Source organism: Seriola dumerili, unplaced genomic scaffold (genome assembly GCF_002260705.1).
Source record: "Seriola dumerili isolate Sdu_G_001 unplaced genomic scaffold, Sdu_1.0 BDQW01000002.1, whole genome shotgun sequence".
In the NCBI taxonomy this organism is placed as follows: Eukaryota; Metazoa; Chordata; class Actinopteri; order Carangiformes; family Carangidae; genus Seriola; species Seriola dumerili.
Genome location: NW_019174257.1, coordinates 8,579,098 through 8,599,149, shown reverse-complemented (window position 1 = coordinate 8,599,149; position 20,052 = coordinate 8,579,098). Strand labels below are relative to the sequence as shown.

Below are 20,052 nucleotides of genomic sequence, written 5' to 3'. Positions count from 1 at the left end.
TTTTCATTTTTTCCCCAAATATATTTGATTATATTTGTAAGACAAATGATGCAGTGGCCACTTTGGGAGTGCAGAATTAAAGCAGTGGGAACAATAAATATTTACCAATGAGGCATTTCCTCTGTGTGAGTAGTTGTAGGTGTGCATGTGTGTGTGTGTGTGTGTGTGTGTGTGTGTGTGTGTGTGTGCTTCACCACAACAGATCAATTAATTATGGAGCATTTTGACTGATTGAGTGATGCACAGAGAGAAACTACTCTTTAATTTTTCAATAGACAGAAGAGGAAGTGATTTTATTTTGGCATCACCACTTGGAAATGTTTAAAAACTCCACTAAAAGAAATCTGCATTTTATGTCTGCGTGTGTGTGTGTGTGTGTGTGTGTGTGTGTGTGTGTTGAGGTGCAATTGTACAAGGCATGTGCTGTGTTGGTGCTGTGTGTGCTGGACTACTTTAGCTGCTCAGCTGTTAGTGGTGGAAAACAGCTGTGGTTTCAGTCTATTTAAAGCTCAATGCCTCCACCTTGTGGTGAAATGATGGACCTGCAGTCCGATTACACATACAGTATGCTGCCCTAACCATATAAATAAGCCACCACTTTTTCTTTGTGATTTAAAAGCCATGAGGAGGTAAAAATATTTTTGAGAAGCTGAGGAGTTTGATGTATTTCCACTTCAACAAGATTTATTATATATACAAGAGTTATTTGTCCTTTAGCACTCTGCCACAAGGAAATCCCAAGAGATGACTCCCTTAAGTGTCTAAGTGGTCTCCAATGTGACTTTGAAGTCCCCATGATGGCTTGTGATACAATATAAATCTCATATTTTATCATCAACTGGCTCCTCTGAATCTGCCAGAAGTATTTTCCTAAGCTGTCACAGTCTGTAAAGTTGCAAACTACATCAAATGCAAACTCAAAGCAGATCACAGAAGGAGCTAATGAAGGAAACAAAGCCTCATAAAAAATGTTTGTTTGCTGGTCTCGATTCAGTAGCACTTACTTGCTGGAGGCACACTGGACATTGGTCAGCACAGTGAAGTTATTCCTGACACTTCGAAGGCTTGCCAGAACCTAGAAAGGCAGAGGAACAGATAATTATTAGGATCTTTTGAACCATATTTATTTAAAATCCTTTATATTTTTTATTAACAATGTCATTTAATTTTCGTTTTGCGTGAGGTTGGTTGTAGCACCACTATCATATAGAGTTAATCATTATAAAATTATATATTTATAATTGCATACTCCTTTGTGCTTTGGACACTGATATTTTTATATTTGTTTAATCTGTGTTGTTCAGTGTCTCTCTAACAGGCCGCATTGCTTGCGAAGAATTAGTGATTATATCAGACGGATTACAGGCAGTAAGATCATTACCTGAGCAAATGGCGTTACGATCAGGTCATCACCATGTCTGAAAACACGCACACACACACACACACACACACACACACACACACACACACACACACACACACACACACACACACACACACAAAGAGACACCAAATATCAGGTACTGCTGTTGCATACATTTTATATGCTAGGTGCTTTCTGCCACTGTGCTCATGGTAAACAGGAAAAATGTTAAGTAACAACAATAAGAAATGAGGGCTGTGACCTGGCCAGTCTCATTACTATAATTAACTGAGGGAAAGGAGTATGGGAGGATGGCCATGGGTCAAAAACAGGAGTCTCCTGCTCCAATGGGATGTAACCTTGTGAGGCACTTAGCTCCAAGAGTAACCTATTTTTGTAAACTGCAACAGGGCAAAAATACTGAATTACTCTGCTGTGGGTTTCAAATCATATGCGACGTCTGAAATCATATAGTGGTCACGGAGGAACTCCTTTACCCAACCCCCATTATAGAGTATCTTCACCAGATCTTCCACTGGGGGGCAGAGCAGTAGTGCAGAAATAGCCTTCATAGCAGATTGCTGTATGCTGTGTGATGCATGTCACCGGGAAATAAAAGAGCAAGGGAACTGTGGTCTGCAGTCAGTGATCATTATTTGGCAAACAGCCACCAATATAAGTTAAGAGCTATTAATTCTGACGAAGGTATTACCTTTGAATTCTAGCTTTATTCAACTTGAATTGAATTTAATCTTAATTAAGGCAAGCACTAAGTCAGTTTATTTGTCTTTACAGCCTTTCAATTTCAACTTTCATTTTTATTGTACCCCAGGGAATAGTTGTCTTGCAATCATATCTTAATATATATGATCATATCATGTTATAAAACTACACAATTGTGTTGTTTTAAACTCATGATTACAAGAAATTTTTTTACTATAAACTTACAAAATAAGTTAAAGTTAAGTTTTTGCCTGATTTATGGATAACAATGGAAGAAGCTAAATTGCAATGAGCATAATATTGATCATTTTACTTATGTCTAAATAAAAATAATATATATATAGTCAGAAAATATCATAATATATTTTGAGACTAATTTCACCCATATGGTCATCACTGCTTTTAATGTGCCTCTCAGTCAATTTATTGATTCACAGGTGAGTGAGTGAGTGAGTAAATTAGTGATATATGCATTCGAGAAAAGGAGGCTGAATTGTCCACAACTAATTTTATACTATAAACACAGTATAAAATTGGGGTGTTGTCAATAATCCTGAAAATACTTGAAGGTGACCTGACTATATGCAAATTTCTATCTATACGCATTAATCTGGAATGTGCATCTTCCTAGAAATGTGGAAACACAGATCCTCCTGCCAGCTTACGTGCAATCATTGTGTACCTGCCAAACTCTGGCAGGTACACACTTGTGATATGCGTGCTTGCTGCGCTTATTTCCATGTGTCTCTACTTACAGTTCAGAGGCGATGGAGGAGTTTCGTGACATGGACTTGGGTGACAGGTCATAGTCACTGTCAGAGCGGTAGAGGAAGGACTCTCGGCGCTGGTTATGACCCGGGAAGTTAGTGTGGAGGACCAGACCAGAGCCGGGGGAGGCCTGGGGGTCCAGAGGGCTGCAGCTGGCAGATGGGCCATTCTCCACATCAAAACTGAAAACAGAAAAACATATGTTGTCTAAGATTTCTCTCTTTGCAGCTTCATTTCAGGCATGTGAGGCTGTCTTTTATCTGCTTTTCAGCAGGAGCCTTTTTCCATTAAAAACTCCTATTCTGACCTTTAAAAAAATATAAACACAGAAATCTATCCGACTCTTTATTGTGATAACATTTTAGGGTAAGAGAACTCCTTCCACTACTATCAACATCTCCCTTAAGAGATAAGCAGCAGCCAAAAACTGTCACACATAATTATTGCAGGGTAAATTTCTATGTATAGCACATTTCATACCAGTAAACAACCCAGAGTGCTTTATAGAGTACACAGAATAAAAGGCTGTAAAAAAAAAAAAAAAAAAAAACTAATGACAAAAAATAAATAAAATAATACATAATTATAACTAGTTAAATTTGACTGTAAAAAGATAGGTCTTGAGTTTAGACTTAAAGTTGTTTAGCACTATCTCTAGTCTCAGATCTTCTGGCATTTTGTTCCAGATTTGGGCAGCATAGTGGATAAAGGCAGATTCGCCATATTTAGTTTTAACCCTGGGAACAGCTGGTTATCCTGAACCAGCCAACCCAATACTGGTTCTTCATCACACTGGTATTTTGAACCTAAGCTGTGCAATGATTTATGGACCAGCAGTAGGTAGTAGTAATTATGCACAGGAGATAGATGCACGCACGCACGCACGCACGCACGCACACACACACACACACCCCCACACATGCATCGAGTTGACATGACCAGGGAAGAGAGGGCAGAGTGACCTGCTTAAGTGCACAGTGTTCATTCACTGATGGAGATTAGTGAGACTGAGGCTCCCATGTTCATGAGAAGACAGTGGAGGAATGACGGAAGGAGGATCTCATTAACTCATCATAATTGAGGAGGAGAATAGGAGATGGTTTTCATTTTTCTGGCTGTGGTAAATCTTTCCAGACGCCACTTTCCAAGTAAACAGTGTGTGTGACATTTATTTATTTATTTATTTATTTTTTTAGCATTTTCCACTGAAGTTTGAATTACTGTGAGTCAGTCTCTTTCACGGCTTTGTTCTGCCATCACTGAGCCGACTGTATAGTAAATACACACCAGCAGAAGGGGTGCTGGTTACACGACAAACTTCAGCAGAAGAAAAAAAACAAAAAAAAAACAAAACAAAAAAAAAAGATAATATTAACTGAAAATCCTGAAACCTTTTTTGGAGCTGTGTGTTCACCTACACTGTGTTTATCACTGTGTCTACTCTGCTCCTCCTCTGTTTATCATAATGAAATCTGAAATGGAAAATGCATTAGTTCATCTATGCAAGAGGATTTTCCAAAGGATAGACCTATAATGTGGACAAGTTCTCTGGAACACGCTGCAGCCGCAAAACTATTCTTCTTATATTATGATCATGATGACGAAGAGCATTAAAACAGGCTTTTACTTTGGTAAAAACTTGAAATAAAAAGTGGAATGAAACCAAATGAAAATGATGAAAAGTTGATTTATGTACATTTTATATATTTACTCCACATGCATCAGCTCATTAATTCCAATGATTCTTTTAATTATTTGTATGACATTTAGGACTGAATGGATGGGAATAAGTTTTTTATCCTTTTATGGCAAGTATATTTGTTTGTGATAGATACAAATAGCTTTACAGAAGGGAAACTTAATAGGAAATAAAGACCTCAAAGTGGACAGACCACAAAAATTGAATCCAAAGAAAGCAAGTTACAGTACAACAGTTTTTGGCTTCTATTGCTCTAAAGATCCAAGACTCCAAGTCCAAGAGGTCCAAGTCTTGAGTTTGTTAAAGTCTCACTGCAGAGTCCTGAACCAGCGTAAAATGACCTTTCAGCTAAAACATGACTCAAATTCAGATACCGCAAAAGGCACTTGTTTATTTAAATGTATACACAAAGTAGTCAATATCGTCTGAGGCCTACATTTGGTGGCATGTGATGAAACAAACTATTATTATGTTGAATCATGATGTGGTATCAATGGAAAACAGTGAAAATAAAGAAAAATGAAAGCATCATGAATGGGTCAGTAACAATACACAGAAAAAAAGCATTCAAGCACATATACATGCACTCAATGGCATGATGAGCACAGGAAAGGCTGCTGTTGCTGCCAGATAAAGAGGAATGGGAGAGATCTCTCCTTTTTCCTGAGAATTATGACGTGGTACGTAAATTAGTGTGAAGCATTTTCTCTGCTTAATTTCCTGTTGATGTTTTTCTCTTTCTAAACATGCCAAAGCAATGAACTGAAATGAAAAAAAAAGAAAAGAAAGAAAGCCTGTTTATGCTGCTTACGTACATGCACATGCATGCCTGCACTATGCACCATGCATTGAATGCTTGACTACTTCTGCCCTCAGGTCAATCCAGTGCACTTTGTTCTGATCACGTGTAGAGACTAATTCTGGAGCCAGCGCAGGCGAGTCTAGTCAACCACAACACACACATCTCGCAACTGTCCACTCTTTCTCTTACCTTATACAAAAGATAGAAATCTTCACATTAACTTTGTAGAAACTGAAATAAATGACATTTTGTCAGGGCCAAGAAAAGCCTCCAAGACCCATCTATCCAATAAAGACAGCAAAGACCCATTGTCTGTGTTTATTGACAAAACTGCTCTGAAACAACTAACTTGCAGTGGGAAGAGACTGAGAAGATGGGGGAGAGAAATTGTCTGATATAATACTATGTTTACAAGCGAGGTTCAAACTCAAAGTCATAAGCACATGGCAAATCAACGCACCGGCTCCTCGCTGGCCATGAGCTGAGTCACATCCTCATGAGAGAGTCTTTACAGTCATGTGAGTCACATAAGAAGGTAACAGCTGGGGTTCAGGTGTTATGATGCAGCTTTATGCTGTGAAGAGAAGCTGAATAGAGAGAGAGAGAGGTATGTCACAGCCCTCCACCCTCAACAGAGACGGCTAATGGCTGGTGTGTTATAGAAGCTATAAAACTCTATGAGATGTCCAAGTATGAGAATGAGAATAGCTTCATGCTGAAGCTGAGGCATTACCCACCATTGTTTTTTTTTTTTTTGCAATTATACAACCCAGACTAGATATTATCTAATATAATTTGATTTTACAGTATGGTTGTGATCAGTTAGTTTAGCCCACTCACAGTTACTAGGACTAAGACCACTGACCATAATTGAATCATAATTGATTAATCTGATGAATCTATTTTTTTTTTTAAACTAACTGGTTAAGGTGTAAAAAATTAGGTGTATAAAGTATCAGAAAAAAGGGGGAAATGCCTCAAAATTTCTGTGTAACAAAGGCAACACCTTCAAAGAACAAACAGTCCAAAACGCAAAAGATATTTAGTTTACAAATATACAAAACTCAGAAAAGCAGCAAAATCTGATTGAGAAGCTGGAGCAACTGGAATTTTTGCTTGATAAATAACAACTAAAAGAAAAACTGATAAATGAACTGTTTCAAAGCCGTAAAATAAACCACAGCAGTGGTTCCCAAAGTGGGTGCCTTGAATATGGGCCAATGGGACTAAGATTGATTTTCTTTATTTACTTATCTTTTTGAGAAATGTTTCATCAAACAAGGGTCTCATTTATATTGACTACAAAACTGAAGAATGAACATCTAAGTCACTCTGTTGAGCTCAGTTAAATAAATACAGCAATGCTGCCTTGAAGGAAGGGAAGCCATAGGGAAAAAAACAGTTTAAAAACAGGTGTGAATGGTTTTCACAAATTATTCCTCATGTGCAAACACAAAAATATGCGATTGATTGAAATAGTTATAACACCCCCAACAGCAAGCAAGAATCCTAATAACTGATCTGTCTGTTAATTCTGACTGGAAAGCAGCTGTCTCTAAACTGACCTGACATGAACCTTAAGCACCATCATCCAAAGATTTCATTGTAAAAACAACATTTGAACAGAGGCAGTCTTATGATTCTCTTGTGACTGTCTGGGTGACTGATGTGAATGTTTAGTTCCCAGGTAGTCTGAAATAACTGAATACGTCTAACAATTTGATTTTGGTAGTTCATTCTCGACCTTTTGGAGCAATATACAGTATGTAACAAAATGATCTAAGCTCCAGAGTCCACCTACTGGTTTGGTAGTTTGAGAAGTTACAGTAGACCTCTGAGCTTTGATAATATTGTTGTATTGTATTGACTAAATGAATGAGTTATCTAGCTGCTATGTAACTGTTGTCTCCTGTAATTACTGAAAGGCAGAAAATTAGCACATACATTTTATGGCTGTGTTTTTACACTGGTCTGCTTAACAGGACAAAGAAGGGATATCCAAGAATTTACCCTTCAAATAACAACACAATGACAGACCTTGGGAACAAAGACCCCTCAGTATGAAACGGGGTGTCCTGGTGGTTTAGTGGATTAGCGCCTTTGTCTGGGAAACCATTCTCGCTGATGCCATTCGCTCATGCGTTCCTCTTTACTCCAGCATCCCTTTATATATATAATATTTGTAAACATATACAAATGCAAAAAGGCAAACTCCGAGCCCTTGTTCTGCAAAGCAGATGCAGGGCCTTGTCCTCAGAGACAAGATGAAACTAACAATTGTATATCCAAACTACAGAGAGATCAAAACAACCATGGGCCAAATACTTTACTGTAATCATGAGCTTACATGGTAGAGGCGGAATAATCAGTCAAACTAGCTTGACTTTAAGGAATCTGACAATGTGTGAATGAAGGTTGAAAAGGATCAAAGCGTCACCAGATTGTATGACGCACATGTGTGTTTATGATTTATTTTGTAACATGATGGTAATAAATCATCTTTGACCAACTACAGGGAACGCTGATTTCCGAGAAACCCTCAATAATAGATAGAATTTCCAGCTAGCTGTGATCATAACTACACAGGGTTAGTCACAAAAGCAGTCAGGAAGTGCACGCTCTGACCCCAGAATCACTGCTAGGTTGAAATGACTTTACTTTCCCATGATCCAGCTGCATCTGTCTGACTGATTAGCAGACTGACTGAGTGATGGATAAGCAGGAAGGAAGACAAATTTAGTAACAGAGGGTAGAGAAGTTCTCTCAGTGTTTATGTGTTTATTGTTTTTTTTTTTTGTATTGGATCCCCTTAAGCTTCAGCCGTGTCGCTAATCTTGCCAAAGTCCATACACTAAAAAATGTCCAAGTGAAACATTTCTCAAATAATAATGACAGCAAGTTCCAGACCAAAGCAAATTAAAAATAGATTTAAAAGAAAAACACAACCCAACCAATAACAAGATGCAATCATCAATATCAATAAATGGTTCAAATGACCACTCGTAAAAATGAAGGAAAAGAACGCACCGCAAGCACATACAAATGACAGCTAATAATTCAAGGCAATTTTGCACCCTTTAAAAAAGGTTTATAAGTTGTAACTAATGGCTTTTTTAATTGTTGATAAATTATTTTACTTATGCCTTAAAGATCAGTTATGAACTGTCGACAAGAACAGTGGACCATTTAATGAGAACAACCTTTAAATTGCCAGGCTGTGAAAAACAACTTTGGTTGGCATTTTTCAGTCAGACACTGATTACCTGCCTCCTTCTTTAAAAAGGCTACTGGACATTACACTGGAGGGGTTGAGCTTGTCAGTGGTTTATAAATCATCTATAAAGCATGCAACCTTACTCCTATGCATACAGTAACTAATCATAAGCCTGAGAAAAAAAGAGACATTCTCAGTTTACTTTTGAAAATGAGACTGATTTCAATTGATCAGGCTTTTTGATTCAGAAAGCACAACTAAGTGACAAAAAAAGCCTCACCAACTCTGGATAATATTCTAGGTACAGACAGAAAGAGCACCTGATTAGTTGAGAGGTCTGACTGGCTGGTACTGAGTCAGCAGGTCAGAAATGAAATGAGAAGCCAAAAAATCAAGTGCTTTGAAGACTTTAAATTTGGTTTTAAGAAAATGGTTTTAAAAAAAAAAAATCCTGTCCTTAAAGATAACTCATAGGCTAACTTTGTGCAAAACTTTGTGCTAAATACATACTGATTACCAGAGACATAAACTGTACTTTACACCTGTTGTAGTTATATCTAAATTTAACTTCACCCAGTATGTGTATTTTCACACCAGGGACAATAAAACTTTGGACTCGTTGTATGCTAATATCACAAATGCATACACCTCATCCCCCCTCCCCCCGCTGGGACGCTCAGATCAGAACCTTGTCCATCTGATCACAGACTACACCTCTCTGGTGAATAAACAATCACCTGAGAAGAGGTCTGTGAAGGTGTGGTCCGAGGAGACCAGTGCCAGACTCAGAGATTGCTTTGAAATAACAGACTGGGAAGCACTCTGCAGCCCCCACGATGGCGACATCGACACCATGACCCACTGCATCACAGACTATATTAACTCCGAGATTAAGGCCCTGCTCAACGAGAAGAAGAGGTCTTTAGATCGGGGGACAAGGAGGAGCTGCGCAGAGTCCAGAAGGAACTCAAAACAGGAAATCAGGAGAGGGAAGGACTGTTACAGACAGAAACTGGAAGAGCGGCTAGTGTAGAATAACACCAAGATGTCTGGAGTGGACTGCAGAACATCTCTGGCCACACGGTAAAGGAGTGAGGAGAGACCTGAGCTGCGGCGACAAGAACTGGGCCAATGAACTGAATCTGTTCTTCAACAGATTTGATTCTGCCCCCTCCCCCCTTACCTGCCTGCACCCTCTTCACACCTCCCTGGGCCAGCTCAGATCACAACCTTGTCTCCTCTCCTCAACCGCCTACTTTCAACTCCCATTCACCTCCAGCCTCCCCTCGCCCACCAATACAACTGCCCCCTCTTCACCCCCACCACCCCCATATCCTCACTTCAGTCATCTCTCCACCCCCTTCTCCTAACAGTTGATCAGGCGAAGTGCGACTTAAGAGGATCAAGACAAGGAAGGCCCCAGCCCGACGGCAATCAGCCCCAGATACTGAAGGACTGTGCAGATCAGCTCTGTGGTGTGTCTCGCACTTTTTTAATCTGAGCCTGAGCCTTGAGAAAGTACCGGTCCTGTGGAAGACCCTCCTGTGTGTCCCGGTACCTAAAACCCGGCGCCCAGGAGCCTAACCAATTTCAGGCCTGTTGTCTTGACCTCTCACCTGATGAAGACTTTGGAGAGGATCATCCTGAGTCACCTGAGACCACTGGTGAGTACACAGCTGGACCCCTGCAGTTTGCTTACCGGCCTGGTATTGGGTGGACGTGCAGTGATCTACCTACTGCATAGATCACTGCTACACCTGGAGGACAGGGGAGCACTGTGAGGGTCATGTTTTTTGACTTTTCTAGTGCTTTCAACACGATCCTGCTGTCACTGCTCAGAGTTGAAGTTGGAAAGTGTGGGAGTGGACCATTACCTGGCTGCATGGATGACAGACTAACCTCACCAACAGACCACAGTACGTGAGGCTTTCATCACATGTTGTCTGATGTGGTGCTCTGCAGTACAGGTGCCCCCAGGGTACGGTGCTTCCCCTTTTCTCTTCACCCTGTACACTCAGACTTCACACACAACACCACACACTGCCACGTCCAGAAGTTCTCTGACGACACAGCCATTGTTGGGTGTGTTTCGGAGGGGAATGAACTGGAATACAGGACAGTCATCAGGGACTTTGTCAGCTGGTGCAAGATCAACCAGCTTCAGCTTAACGCCAGCAAAACAAAGGAGATGATTGTGAACTTCAGGCGGAAAACATCCCACTTCACACCAGTGAACATCCAGGGACTGGACATCGAGGTGGTGGAGAACTACAAGTTCCTGGGGGTTCACCTCAACAACAAACTGGACTGGTCCACCAACACCCACGCTCTCTACAAGAAGGGCCAGAGTCGCCTTCACCTGCTGAGGAGACTGAGGTCCTTTGGCGTGTGTGGGGCTCTCCTCAGGACCTTCTACGACTCTGTGGTGGCCTCAGCCATCTACTTCGCTGTGGTCTGCTGGAGAGGGGGCAGCACTGACAGGGATAGGCAGAGGCTCAACAAACTGATCCGGAAAGCGAGCTCTGTCCTGGGCTGCCCCCTAGACTCCATTGAGGAAGTAGGTGAGAGGAGGATGTTAGCTAAGCTGACATCCATCATGAACAACAACTCTCACTCCCTGCATGACACTGTAGGGTCTCTGAGTAGCTTCTTCAGCAGCAGACTTTTACACCCTCGCTGTAAGAAGGAGAGGTTCCGCAGGTCCTTCATTCCAGCAGCTGAGACTCCACAACTCCTGCTCTTCCTGACCATGTGCAAACTTGCACTTTCATGTACATATCGTGTGTATTGTGTATATTGTATTTATTAGTATATATTGGGTGTATATTGGTGTATATTTGGTGTATTTTTGATGTATATTTCCATAGATGTTTATTCTATAGATGTTTATTTTTCTGCTGTGGTGAGTGAATTTCCCAGTTGTGGGATTAATAAAGTTAATCTAATCTAATCTAATCTAAATCTAAACATCAGGGGACAGACGAGGCGCCTCGGGGGCTCACCTGGTAGAGTGCGTCCCACATGGGCTTATTCCGTAACTACAGCGGCCATGGGTTTGAATCTGACCTGCAGCCCTTTGCTGCATGTCACCACCCCCACCACCACCAGCCAAATAAAACGTTATGGGTCAGACTCTGTGACACAGACTTTTTATTTTTTATAGTAAGTCTTCATTAGAAATTCAGGGAAATCAGGGCAAGGCGGTGGCTGCTGCTGTGGTGACATAGCCAAGAATAACAAAAAATATGGATGACACAAATGAAAATCGTGAGGATGGATGGAAATAATTGTGACAAATATTCAATGCTTTTTTTCCTGGGAAATGACTACACTTCCCAGCTGTGAGACAATGGTGTTGTTTCGTGTTTGACAGACACTTACTTAGACTGACTCTCATTTACCGATACAGTGGGACAACTCAGTATCCTGTGTGTTGATATAAGTGTATAGAGAGAGGATGTTTGCACACAGTGAGGTAAAGGATTCTCAAATGGAGCATAATCTGATATGAAATAGGACAGTATGGAGTCCATTTCAGGTCTCAATTAAGATAAGTGCAAGTCGAGTGTCCGGTCCTTGAAGTCGAGTCCAGGTCAAGTCATTACAAGTTAAACACCAGTTTTTCATATCTGTTGAATGCTGAAAATGCGTTTAATATTGTTTTGTACACAGCTGAGACCAAGTTCTTACAAAACATAATCCTACAAATTAAATATTCAAGGTGTTTTATCATGAATAACCTGCCTGACATTGTGTCATTTATTTTTTATGTAGCCGATCTAAAATTTTACAAGATAAACATAAGACTTGAAGTCAAATCTTTAGGGACTCTGGGCTCAAATAAGTCAAGCCTGAGGCTCTTTTTTATGAGACTTAAATATGACACAAGTCAAACATCCACAGCTCAGTTTCGTAGTGGTAGCATTGGACAGTTGTATGACTATTAGTTTGGTATACTTATTTAGTATTTTAAAACTCAAATGGCACTACTCTGAGTTTTAAATAAAGTGTAAATACTCTATAACATGACAGGAAACAATTTAAATGTAGTCTTGACACCCTAATCATATGGGGTGAAATTGTACCCCTGTAGATCTATTTTGATTAATCCATCCATCCATCCATCCTTACTGGGATTTCTTTCTTTTACTTTAACTCCTGCATCATTCTACATTTTAAATACTGGTCAATACAAAAAGGTCTGTTAAGAAGAAACAGATGCTTGTACTTCCTAAATGAGAGAGCTACAGAGAGCGCAGACATGGAGAGAAAGCATTCTTATACTTTGAATTAATCTCTTCCTTCCTGTGTGTTATGCTGAAGGGGAAACCAGTGACCATTTGTCTGTCAGGCTGTGCAAACAGAGGTGCCATGGTAACACCTCCTGTTTGTCTTTGTGTTAGCCAAGGTTTAAACATTATTTCTTTGACGCATACTTGAATTGGATTTTGTTATGTTACTAATGAAGCAATTCTACTAATGTTAACAATATTGTGGCATGAATGATCATAGATAAAAACCATCTGTTCCATTACATTATGAGTACAACTTCTTGTATAAGTGGATTGGACACAAATGTTTTGCAACAATCCTCACAAATGTCTGAAGAAGAAACAACAGATGCCTGGACCAGACAGTAGATCCTAAAAAGAAGCTTCTGTCAGACCAGCCAGCTTAGTGAAATGTGCCAGAGCTCTGAAATGCCCCAGAAGGTTTGATGAACTGATTTTGCGATCCCATCAGACCGGACATAAATAGAAGCTGTATTTGATTTCCCAAAGACTGCAGTAACATTTCCCTACATGAATCTGCAGCTGAAATATCTAAAAATATATCTAATTACCCGAGCTTATGTCAACACACACATTCTGAAGTAGACCTTTCCAAATATGTGGACTTGTAGAAAGAAGAAATCAAAATATTGAAAGTCAATCATGTCATCATTGAAAAACACGGACCGTAACGTCAAACCTAAGCGTGGTTCCAAAATCTAGTCTGCAACACATCTGTTTCTCTTTGTGACTAACTTGTTTAAAAAGGTGCACAACTCCTCCTCTAGGCTACTTCAGATGATGCATGTGATGATGTCAGCAGTAAAACTCAATTGCCACACCATCCAAATACATCACTCTGGAAACTGATTACATCAGTAAGAAACGATCAAAACCAGAGATGTGCTTTTATTTATCTATTTTTTGAGTAAAGCAACCATTACTACTCTCAGTTATTAGCAGTGGCTTACATCCAGGTAACTACTGCATTTACTTTCATTCATTCACTCTGACGAGAGGGTTTGCAGTGAATATGTCTCTTTGAGATGGGTGACACGGACAGATTGCTGGGTCTTTCTTCAACTCCTTTAATGTTGCCTTTAATGCCAACAATTTCTACCGGCATCAGAAACTTAGGAGTAGGGGAAAACACAGGAAGCCCGAGCTGACCACAGCTGATCACAGGTCTTGCTGTTCCCATGTGGTATTTCTGCAGCCCTGATGTGTGGTTACAGCTTCAAGGAGGAAGCTAGGCTCCAAAGCTACACCATGATCCCTGAAAGATCACCTCCAGACATATTTCAAAATATATTAAATTAATAAAACAAACAGAAAAGTTTAATTACCTAGGTAGACTTTCCGAAAATGAAATATATTCATTCTACCTCAGTTTAAAATTCAGAATTTATGAATGCGCAAATATTGTTAATTTCAAAAGATTGATTACTGAACTGAAACTGAAAAGTCAGTTCCCTGTGTATGTGCGCTGGAGGCTTCAAGTTTGCGCATCAAACTTATTTAAGTTATATAGAGCAGGAAACACTGACTCACAAACTTTGGTTAAATAAAAACAGTCCTCTTATGTCAAACTCTGCATGTACATTACTCTGCACAGTGAAGCTAAAACAGTAAAATTGACAAATCAAAGTGTAGCACACAACTTCAAATACAACTTGAACAATGCAAATTTTATGTAAAACTTCCTATTGTCCAAAAATGGAAATATTTATTGTCAAGTTGTATCAACTGTGACAAATTCTACTGTATTATCTATTCTCCTGCCCTCCACACCACACTGATGAAAACATGAACCACTGCTGGTGCTTACATTTCATTTATAAAAACAAGCATTACAAGAAGAAAAAAACACACTGAGAACTGAATATGTCCGTTGGCCTTTTGTAATATGTTTCCAAAAAAAGAAGAAAACTCCTAGATATAGCACTTATTAATAGAAATTGGGCCACTAATGTAATCAGGACTTGTGCCAAGTTATTATACATGCACATTTAGGGACAAAGTCATCTAGCAGATGCTCTCATTCACAGTCGTGTACAGTCTAAATACACAGCCCTCATGTCACATGAGGAAACACAAAGCAGAACTGGCCAAAGGTGTGATGACAGTGGTTATGATTAAGGAACAGGGGCTACAGGCGGGTTGCGTGTGTGCGCATTTATATTGGTACGTCTGTGTCTGTGGAAGTGTGTGGGTGAAGTGACAGAGTGATAGGCACTTATTGGAACTTAAACACAGGAACTGAAATCTACTTTTAACTTGGAGTAAGACAGCAAAGACAGCAAAGAGAGAGAAACTTAGTAAAACATTGCTTTAAAAATCATTCCTGGGCTGTTAAATTGCAGTATGGCATCTGTTTTCCATTACATTCCCTGCTCTGTACAGTCTGGCTACTCGCCGTCACAGTCTGTGGTTTCTCCATTTTGCTCACATTGAGCTGTGAGTGCAGGAACTACAACTCTATTAAACACATAACCTTCTATTCAGCAAAGAAAATAAGAAAGAATGAATGAATGAATGAATGAATGAATGTAATGCATATATGTCAGACACAGGGGCCTTTTTTGTAGATTGAGTAATTTTGCTTTTGATACTTTAAGTACACTTTGCTGCTGCCTCTGTACATTTCCTAAAGCATTAGTTTGAATGCAGGACATTTACTTTAATATAAGTCCTGCATAAAGAGTCTGAGTACTTCTTCCACCACTGCAGATACATTCTTTCTTTCACGCTCGGCACTATCATCTTAACCTTTACTATCATCACTTTCGTCTTTTGAGATCCCGCCAGCCATCAGTATTAACACATGTTAATACTGTAAATACTGACGATCTTTGTCATTACCTTAGTTGACATAATCACCATTACCATCATAAAACACTCTTCACAGCAGCAGTGGGGGCAAATTTCAATTTTGTTGAGTCATCCACAAATCAAAAGCCCCAGCCACATAACCATGACTGGCAGACTTACGAATCCTCGCCACATTTTTCTGTGTATCCATCTCCATAACAACATATTACACTGTAGGTAAAGTGCACTGCAAATAAAATACTGCTGAACCGCAAACTCTACAACACAGCGCAGCACCCCACCCATGGGCAAGCAAGCACAGAACACGGTTATTCTAGGTCCTGGAAAGGAAAATGGGTCACCAAAGTGAAAAGAAATCTGGTTTCAAACGCTGACAGCTATTTAACACATCGCAAAATATAAAATGAAGCTTAAGAGCCGCCTCAGCTCACAGCTATGGATGACATTTTGAGGCAGTTTAGGGTCATTTTGCCAACAGTTATGACTGAAAATCTCTATTTAAGTCACATTGTTTTTGGTCTAGTGACCAATTACAATCATGTTACAAGCATCAATGCTCTGCTCCTTTACTCTAAAACTCCCTATATGTGAGTGACGTCTGATTTCTTTATTTGTACATTGTCTCAAACACGCTTTCACAAATGAGGTTTGGACGTTGAGAATTCATATATAGTTTTAAAAACTATTTACACCTATATACACATGTATACATATGTATGTATATCCCATTCCAAAAGTCCTTGAAAATGATACTGGTCTGCTGTGATGTGATGTGACCAGTAGCAAAGGGTGAAAACAAAAAGGGACCAAGCACCCAGGACGAGATAAAAAGATGCTGTGATCTTTGTTATTATGCCATAGGAATCCAGGTCACTGTCCAAATATTTGGTTAAGCCCATCTCTCTGGGAGATTATCTGTTCTAGCAGGACATGTGAGAAACAATCCCTGCATGGGACACATACAGTTTATGGGCTAATTCATGCACACCAACATACCATAAATGGCACAGGGCAGCTGCATGTGTGTAATTATGTTGTAGGCTATGTACAAACAAAAGCGAAAACAGTACATTCACACACACCAGTGTGAGGAAGAGGTCAGGGAGTAATTATCCGCCAGCGCTCACGTGGCTCTCCTCTACCTGTCTAATGGTTCAAACATGTAGCACAGTACAGTGTGCCATCTGTGTACTTCTGCTTTCTTCAGTGTAGTCCTGTACTTTCCACAGGAAACCCTCAGTCACAGAGGTGGAACCCACCCAACCAGAGGTGGATGCCTGACGTCTCCAAAACTCAACATCTCAGGACTTCCATGACTGCAAACTGGATTGTGCCACTTCATTTTAAAGGTTTCAAAGAAATGAACATTTAGCATATTGGTTATGCATGATGACAAAACTACAAGTAAATGACATTTCACATGACATCAAATTTCTCAGTAAACCTGGGTATGCCTGATTTTGTTGTATCCATCATGTTTTCCTTGCTCTGCTTTCGTCCCGCCAAACTTGCAAAAGTCTAAAGGTAACAGCCTGACATGTCTCCAGCTGAGCCAGAATACCCACAGTCCTCCGGGGGTGAGACTCAGCTTATAGTTTTTTAACACTTTAACAATTTTTGGTTTATTTCTTTGCTGACTGAAACGTTCAAAAACAGTCTGAAATCAGCATCAGCATCAATGTTGGTCATTTCTTACTTTATTTGCTGATAAGTTTCACTCACAACCAAGGGAGAAGAGATGAACTAAAAGCTTAATTTTAAACAAATTCTCACCTCAGCACCGCACTTGACAGTTGTGAACAGCCATCATTAGAGCTACTGCACCCTGCATTACAATCTACATTGATGCGATAAGGGAAGACTGTGTGTCATATACTGTCAATGTACTGTATGTCTTTTCCCAACCGATCAAATAGGAAAATAAACCGTCAAATTACATAAGTGAGATAAGTTACATAATACACCACAGTGCTTGTTTCTTACTTCAGGCACTAAACAAATAGCTGGAGGTTGAGTTTAGTTTTCATGTCTAAATATCGCTCCTGAGGAGTTGGTTTCCCATTAAGGGTTTAAATCATTTCACAAAAATCATGAATTCAGGATTATTTAAGTGGGAAAACAAATCTAATAATGTATTACTTATTCCATAATTTGAATAATAATAATACATTTTTTTGATCCAATGATAATTTTCAAGAAAGATATGTGATTGTCCCATATGATGGTTAAGTTTCTGTTTTCCTAGAATGACATACTGATGTGTGTGTTTGTTGTTCCTCATTCTTTCCTGATCTTTTAAGTAAATGTACTCAGTGTCAACAGAGCAGGTCCCGTCAACTTTTAAACAAAGCTAGTATGTGGCAGCCTGAGTTTTCAGCTCGCTAGGGTCCACACCACACATTCTTTATATTATCCGTTTAAATCTCTGATCCACTATCCCATCCAGTCTACCCAAACTCTCAGTCTTTCCCACTTCATTCGTTCCTTTGATGTCTGCCCTCCCGGGATGATTGCGTGCTGCTTTGAGGATGATAACAGGAAAAACATTTTTAAAGGAGCAGTGTGGCGCAGAAACACTACAACAGCAATTAAATTTCAATCTTGTGGTGGTTCCCCCAAATTAAAAAAAAAAAAAAAAAAATCACACGCAGTCAAGTTTTGGTTTGGCAATGTTTCAATACTTCTGAAAATGTGATGTTTTTTGTGTAGTTGATGTGGTTTAAAGGGACCCTCTAAACAATACAGACATTTTGGTCACAGTTTTCCAACATCTTATTGGCTTGTGACTCTTTATAACCAAGCCATGCTGCACGCTGTATGTGTGACTTCAAGCAAAGAGTGATGTTCCCTTCTCAGACTTTCAGTTTAAATTCTCCAGTATTTCACGAGAAAAAAAAAAGAGATTAGAAAAAATTAGTTTTGTTTTTTTCTTTCCTAGCTTGTTGTTCATTATCTTGCAACTCCTCAGATTTATCTTGGTTTTAGGTAAATGTGTTGTTCTCTGGGAGGTATACCTTGTAATGTTTATGTAGAGAGAGTTAAACACTGGTGTTACTGGAGGTTCAGAACAAAACTAATATGGTCGGACAAGAAAACCTGCTTGGCAACAGAGTCAGATTTATCATAGGAAAGAGTTGCTAAAGGCTGAGACACTGGCCGACCCTTCAATGTCATGATTTGGAGGGTTTTTTTTTAGATATATCCTTTGGGTCGTCTGGTTGTCCCTGTTGCACACACAGTCTAGACACTGTGACCAAAAGAAGTGATGATAATAAACAAATTCATATCAACAATTTCTGACTGATTTGCATGGCAAACTACTTGACTATCTCACGCAACCTATTCAAAACATTTCTCTGCAAGACTGTTGCACCCGCAGAACCATTAAAATAAGTGAAGTTGGGATTTTCTCACCCAGACATGTGACAGTGCAACTAACCACATTCCAGCCAAGGATTACTATAATGATGGGAAACACATGAGACGATTGCTTAATGTATGGGAAATAGGAAGTAAGACTACACATAAACTAGACACACATTCAGCAAGGGGAGGAGTTTAAAGACTACAAGAATAGTTAAGGACTGTGTTGAAGTAAGACAAGTTTAAATGGAAGAAACAGTTCATCAGTTGGACAGTAAGAAGCTGTAAAATGACAACCTGTAATCAGCCAAAACTGACACCAGATTAGTCAGTACAAGGACAAAATTCAAAGTAAAGGAATGTCTTTCTGTTTAAGTGTGCTACAGCATGACAGCATGACATGCGTGTGTGTGTCGCTGTGTGTGTCCCAACCTGTGAGTATGGCCATGGTTGGCGGCGTGGAGTTTCCTGATGACTTCCTCACTGAAGTCAAAGTGAACCCTTCCTCTGGCACAAGGTGAACGCCGGTACATCGCCCCGACACACACATGCACTCATGCGCACACTATCCAGCACATACCATCACATGTGTTACCACAAACACACATTCACTAGAACACACCCAGAGTGTTACTATCAAAAGTGTAGTATTTGACACGCACACCAAACATATGAACACCCATACACGTCAGCACCATTAGTGATAGCTGCACTGTAGCATGCAACTCTCACACACACACACAAACACACACACTTTGTCACACTAACTAGCACCTTGAAATAAGAACCATCAAATGTGAGTTGCAATTCCTAAAAAACAAGCACCATCACACACACACATTCACCACATATAAACAGCGATACATCACTCATTCAGGCTTCACAGTCGTACATTTACATGACTGTTACCCATCAAACCGCTGTTCAAAAAGTTACTCTGCAGATTATCCATCAGACATTCTCTCCTTGGCACCAATGCAGCAAAGAGGTATCCAGACACCTTGATCCACACACAAC

The 20,052-nt window shown here is 39.8% G+C and overlaps 1 protein-coding gene across 1 annotated transcript in view; it reads right to left on the bottom strand.

Annotated features, from left to right (window-relative positions):
- pde4b (phosphodiesterase 4B) overlaps window positions 1–19,889 on the bottom strand; it is a 93,525-nt gene extending 73,636 nt beyond the window's left edge. The window contains exons 1-4 of the mRNA XM_022738727.1: window positions 19,468–19,889; window positions 2,842–3,036; window positions 1,382–1,418; window positions 1,005–1,075 (exon numbers count right to left, since the gene is read on the bottom strand). Of these exons, the coding sequence (XP_022594448.1) occupies window positions 1,005–1,075; window positions 1,382–1,418; window positions 2,842–3,036; window positions 19,468–19,568 (404 nt within the window). The 5' untranslated portion in view covers window positions 19,569–19,889. The remainder of the gene's footprint in view (window positions 1–1,004; window positions 1,076–1,381; window positions 1,419–2,841; window positions 3,037–19,467) is intronic.
- Between the last annotated feature and the right edge of the window lie 163 nt (window positions 19,890–20,052).